Source organism: Sturnira hondurensis, unplaced genomic scaffold (genome assembly GCF_014824575.4).
Source record: "Sturnira hondurensis isolate 20B ecotype Veracruz unplaced genomic scaffold, ASM1482457v3 Scaffold0002638, whole genome shotgun sequence".
NCBI classification, from domain to species: Eukaryota; Metazoa; Chordata; class Mammalia; order Chiroptera; family Phyllostomidae; genus Sturnira; species Sturnira hondurensis.
Genome location: NW_028075269.1, coordinates 10,297,892 through 10,304,137, shown reverse-complemented (window position 1 = coordinate 10,304,137; position 6,246 = coordinate 10,297,892). Strand labels below are relative to the sequence as shown.

Genomic DNA, 6,246 nt, shown 5'->3' with positions numbered 1-6,246 from the left:
GATGGAGCCAGGATTCAAAAGAATGCGGTCTGGCTCCACGGCCTGCGAGCTATTATATCCATTTTGCAGACAAGAAACCATGGTGAGATGCCGAGCAAAATACCTGGGCCTTATTGACTTTAAAGCCTTCGACACAATAGTGAATGGTGACGGTATAAATTAACATATGCATGATCTGTCCCTCTCATCCCCAAGAAGCGTAAAAAGCATTAGCTGAGACTATAGAAAACCTCGACAGTGTCCTTACCTCCAAACTATAGAAGGCATTTAACATTTAGCATCGCTCCCTAACATGGCCATTGGCCTGAACTTAAAGGAATGGCAGTCAGGCTTCAAAAGTGAAGAGCCGGGATCCAGAGTTTGATAATTAAATTTCAATAGCCGCGCGAATATTCAAGCAAAAGTTTCCCGCCTCCTAGCCGGTAGCAACCAATTCAGCAACAGTCTCTCCTGCGGAGGGCCGTGATGTCATGGAAGGCAATGACCTCTTCCCTAGTTTCTCTGCTTCTGCGCGGTTGTGTAATCGGCTCGTTGTGATTATAGCCCCCGCCCACTGCCCCGGAAGTTAATACAGAAGCCACACCTCTCTCCACCACCGGCAGGGGCGCAGCCATTTTAATTCATATCTGAGTGGGCGGTGGCGATTCGTGTTGGCTGTTTGCCTGTGTCGGGCAGTGGGTAACTTTATTGGTTTGGGGGTGGTTTTTAGTTTAATTTTTCTTTTCTAGCTTCACACCACGGGCCAGTTTGCACGTTCTAATTATCTGAGACCATGTCAGGAGACGCAGCCACGGAGCAGGTGAGGAAGGCGAGTGGTGGGGCCTCGTGGCGACCTCTTCTCTTCACGTCTCTCTTCGTCCTGCTTCTCCAGCCATGTTCGCTTGAGGAAGGGCTCAGGGGTCTAATGAACCCGGAGGACCTGGTACAGAAAAATTGTGGGGATGGGGAGCAGGATCTGAGATTTAAAATCATGTTTTGGCTTCTGTTTTAGGCGCTAATACCAACACATTTGATTTAGACAATAACCCTGGAAGTTTAGATTCATGGAACTATAATTGGATGTCTTTGATACCATTTTGATGTTAGGGTGGTTAGGAATTGATTGTTCAAACATGTACTCGCCGTTTTCCAAAAAGTAGGCATTATTTCCTCCACCCCTTCTCCGATGTATGTTGAACCCAGAAATAGGTTACCAGCTTGAGAAACAATTTGAGATTATACTAGCTTGGGGAAGTAGATTATTGCCAGAGTGAATGAAGGGAACAGTCTGGGAGTAGAGCATGCTTTTGCTGCGTAAGATTACATTAGGGATTTTGTGACTTTCTCCCTCTCTTTTTTCTTCTTCCTTCTTCTGTTTACATTTTATTTCCGTTTTACAGCAAGACAGATAATGCAGAAATTGATATATCGGAAATGAGAAGCCTGTTTCAGTCCCTGTAAATAAAAGCATCTGATTTAGCACTGGACAAAAGTGACGTTTAAATATTTCAAAATTCACAGATTAGATAAATGATTTTTCTTTTGCTCTTTATTCAGAATTTTGTGGTATAGTGTTTACGTTTTAGTTTGAAAGATGAAACTGATATTTTATAAAAGGTATTACTCAGTTTGTTTTTCGATGTAAGTTTTGGTATGTTTAGTTAAATGGTTTTTAAAATGGAGGCTAGCTATCCTGCAGTCTCAGTTTCCTGAAATTTCCCATTGCCATAGCAACGAAATGCACTTAGATTTTTGGTTTCCAAGTCTGCACCTTAAAACGTGGAGGTAGTCTAGGTAACTAAATTTCTTTACGTCGGGAAAGATTGACTAGCTGAATTTTGTTTGCTGTCAACTGATTTTAGTCCTGAAATTTTGACAGTGTCAAAATTTGAATTTTGAATTTTGAAATTTGAATTCTTGGGCATTTTATATGATGCCCAAGAATTCAAAGTTTTAAAATTAGTATATGTGTACTTACCCTTTTTCTCCCCCACCTCTTTGTGTGTTATCTGGAAATTAAGAGTAATGTACAAAAGTTTTATTGAAAGTTTCCCAAATTCATTGATTTTTTTTATTTCTTTTAAGATTTTATTTATTTTTGGAGGGGGGAAGGGAGAAAGAGAGGAAAAGAAACATCTGTGTGTGGGTGCCTCTTGCGGGACCCCAGCTGGGGATCTGACCCGCAACCGAGGCAGGTGCCTAGACCCGGAATTGAACCTGTGTAACAGGTTCACAGGCTGGCACTCAATCCACTGAACCCGCCAAGGCTCAAGTTCATTGCTAATTCTTAAATTTATCTAAAATTGTAAAGACATTGAAATGTTGCTGTGACCTTGAATATTTCAGAACGGGTGGTGTTTTAAATGGGAGAAATGTTGGTGAAAAATTATAGGAAAAAAATCTCAGTGAAAGTTTTATTTTGCGAAGTTTAGAAAACAAAGACTAAAAGTGCAATACCACTGGCACTACAAATCTTTTACTTAGAATCAACAATTGGTAAACGTTTTGCCATATTTGTTTTATCTCCCCGACATACTTACTTACTTGAAAAAAAATAGACACATTTAAGCATTCTCATTACTAAGCATCAGCCCCACATAATTCAGCATCAGTGCCCTTATATAATCATCATGCCATTTTCCCACCTAAGAAAATTAATGCCATGGCATTTCTAAAATCCAGTCCACATTCAAATTTTTGTCCCAAGAATGTGGTTCATAGTTAGAGTTTTTGTTTTTGTATCAAATCTCAGTTTACATTACATTGTTCAGTTGTCTTTTGAATTGTCCCCTGATATTTTATCCCCTAGGATATTGTCTACTTGAAGCTGCAGGACAGTTTTCTCATTTTCTGGGATGCAGTATCACTAGCTTGTCCCTTCATGTTTTATATTTCCTGAATCGTAACCTAAGAGCTTTGATAATATTTAGGTTATTTTTGGATACAATACTTTATAACATTATGTTAAAAGTGACTTCATGCTAGGTTGTTGCACTGTTAGTGATGTTTAAGTTTGATTACTTAGTTAGGATGATAATGCCCTCTCTCTTAATTGTAAAAGATTATTCTCCCTTTTAGTTAGTTATCTGTGGTGGTTTATTTTTTTTATTTTTAAGCTTTTTTTTTTTTTTTTTAGAGAAGGGAAGGGAGGGAGAAAGAGGGAGAGAAGCATCCATGTGAGAGAGAAACATTTGATCAGTTGCTTCTTGCAAGCCCCCAGCTAGGGACCTGGCTCACAACCCAGGCACCTGCCTTGCCTGGAAACGAACTGTTGACTGTTTGGTTTGCAGACCAGCGGAACAATCCACTGAGCCACACCAGCCAGGGCCATCTGTAGGTTGATACTGTGTTCAATAGCCTTTTACCTCGTTACTTATCAATTGATAATCCTTGAATAAGTTTGTTATTACATTGGAGGTCACAAGTGGCGGTTTGTAAAAAGTTCTAATATTCTGCCTCTACCCACTAGGCTCATATTTTTCTGTCAGGTGTCCTCTTTTTCCTTTCTCCTTTTCAAAGACTGAGACTGTAGACTCAGATTTCTCTGTACTTAGTTTGTTAAAATCTCATAGCCATTTTTCTTTTGGATACTCACCTTGTCCCAACTTTTATGGTGGTTCCTGTATCTTTTTTCTATCAATCTAAAAGCATTTATTGACACCTGATTACCAATAAGGAGTCATAGTCATATAATCTTTTCTTTAACTTTTTTTAAAAAGATTTTATTTATTTATCTTTAGAGGGGAAGGGAAGGAGAGAAGTATCAATGTATGGTTGCCTCTCGTGAGTCCCCTGCTGGGAACTGGCCTGCAGCCCAGGCATGTGCCCTGACTGGGAATTGAACTGCGATCCTCTGGCTCACAGGCCGGTGCTCAATCCACTGAGCTACACCAGCCAGGGCCTCATTTTCTTTAACTTTTTAATGATACTTTTCAAACATTCAAAAAAAGAAAGAATTGTAAAATGTTTCTACTGTAGAGCTTCAACTCATGGCAAATCTTGTTTTCACCATACTTTTCACAGTTCTTCCAGTACCTGTTACTTTAAAGCAAATCCCAGATACTGTATTATTCACCTTTTACTGAAACGATAATTAAAATATACCTTAAAGAGTGGCCTCATTAAAATTATGAACCACCTAGCTTGCTTTATTATGTATAAGACAACAGGCAGTGAAAATTTAGAGGAACAGGAATGCCTGAAACGATGGACAAGAAAAAGAAATTAAATAAAAGTGAAGAATAATAACAATAAAACCCACTCTGAATCATGTATTTGCTTTGGAAAGATGCCAGGGATGGGATAGACAAAGAATACTGCAAGATATGAAGTGTAGGTTTCTTCTGGCCTTTTAGGATTGAAACTTTAAAAAGTATTTCTTGAATAAACCCAATATTTTTAATTTGTTACTCAAAAATATACATTCATTTATTGGTCCTGAATCTCTGGATTTGCGCCCGTCAAAAGAGAGTAATGATTGTAGACAACAAAAGTCACTGCTAAGGCTTATTGTAAAATTTAAGTTTGGTTTTTTTTTTTTACTTACTGATTTTTAGAACGAGAAACATTGATTGTTATTCCACTTATTTATGCACTCTTTGGTGGGTTCTTGGATATGCTCTGACTGGGGGAAGGAACCAGCAACCTGGGTGTATTGTGGGAGGATGTTCTAGTCGGCTGAGCTACCCGGTCCGGGCCTATTGTAAATTTTTACTTTTTTTTTAAATCATATTTTTTGTTTATGCTAATACAGTTATCCCAATTTTTTCCTCCTTTGTTCTCCTCCACCCATCACCCCCAACTCCCTTAGGCAATTCCCACACCATTGTTCATGTCCATGGGTCATGCATATAAGTTCTTTGGCTACTTCATTTCCTACAGTGTAGTTTATGTATCATCATGGCTATTCTGTAACTAGTTTTTACTTCTTAGTCCCCTCACCTCTCCACCCATTCCCTTAAAACCCCCTCCCATCTGGCAACCATCAAAACGTTCTCCATATCCATGATTCTGTTTCTTTTTGTTTGCTTAGTTTGGTTTTTCAGAATTTTTTCTCTTGTAAGGAAGTTCCCTTTTGCATTTCTAGAGCTATTTAAATTACTTTGCAGTGTTTGTGGGTATTCTTTTGGAGCTTCATGTTTACTGTTTCGCCAGTTTAGTAGTGACAAAAGTGTGTGCATATATAGGTTTCCCACCTTGTCCGTCCCCCCCCCAAAAAAATCTGGCTCCTGTTGGGAATTAATGGCTGTATTTTTATCTTGTAGATTTTATTTTTAGCTGCTTGATTCATCTTTTGATTGAATTCTTTCTTAGCTCTGGTTTACCTTGTGCAGTACTCAGTACTCTCTGTGGCATTTAGTAGAGTTCCTGCACTGGGTTTGAGCTTGGGGTGAAGGTGCTGCCTTATTTATTTATTTATTGTTGCATCTTAAAAACCTAGGAAATAACTGTTTCATACTTAAAGGTATTATGTAAATAAATGGATGAATTTGAGCCAGTGCTATATGTGATGTCACAAGTTCTCAAATAACTTACTGTTTTGTATAAACAAGTGCATAAATAATTAATACAAAATAAAATAATTGGGGCATGAGAGGTGGGTGGTTTCTAAAATCTTGTTGGAGAAGAGGAGGGAGAGAAATGAGTTGGGCCATGTCAGTTCATAAGAACATTTAATTCCCTAAAATGTTTCTACATTCCTATCTTTTAGAAATAAGACTTCACTTTTTAGCCCTGGCTGGTGTAACTCGGTGGATTGAGCACGGCCCTGTGAAGCAAAGGGTCACTGGTTCAATTTCCAAACAAGCCACATGCTTGCATTGTAGGCCAGGTCCCCAGTGGGGGACACATGAGAGGCAACCACACATTGATGTTTCTCTCCCTACTTTTCTCCTTCCCTACTCTCCTCTCTAAAAACAAGTAAATAAAATCTTTACCAAAAAAAAAAGTGAAGATCTTAAAAAAAAAGACAACTTCACTTTTTAAATAGTCTGTAGCCTATCTGAAAATTGGGAAAGGCTAAAATAGAGACAGAATTATTCTCACTTTGGAAAAATGTCATGACTTGAAGAAGCACAAATAAATTGCCATTAGTTCTTAAAAGGGGAATTTGAGGCCGTAAATCAGGGTTTTGCCTTTGGTGAAAAATAAGTTTGTAAAGATACAGAAAATATTAAAAATGTGTTGTTACACTTATTTAAAGAGGAAAGAAAGATGAAACAGCAACAATATGAAATCCAAAGCCTGGTTTATTTTGTTGGATAGTTA

The 6,246-nt window shown here is 38.3% G+C and overlaps 1 protein-coding gene across 1 annotated transcript in view; it reads left to right on the top strand.

Moving 5' to 3' along the window:
• Nucleotides 1–598: 598 nt before the first annotated feature.
• Nucleotides 599–6,246, top strand: part of CSTF3 (cleavage stimulation factor subunit 3) — a 75,367-nt gene continuing 69,719 nt past the window's right edge. The window contains exon 1 of the mRNA XM_037040472.1: nt 599–799. Coding sequence (XP_036896367.1) covers nt 773–799 — 27 coding nt within the window. The 5' untranslated portion in view covers nt 599–772. The remainder of the gene's footprint in view (nt 800–6,246) is intronic.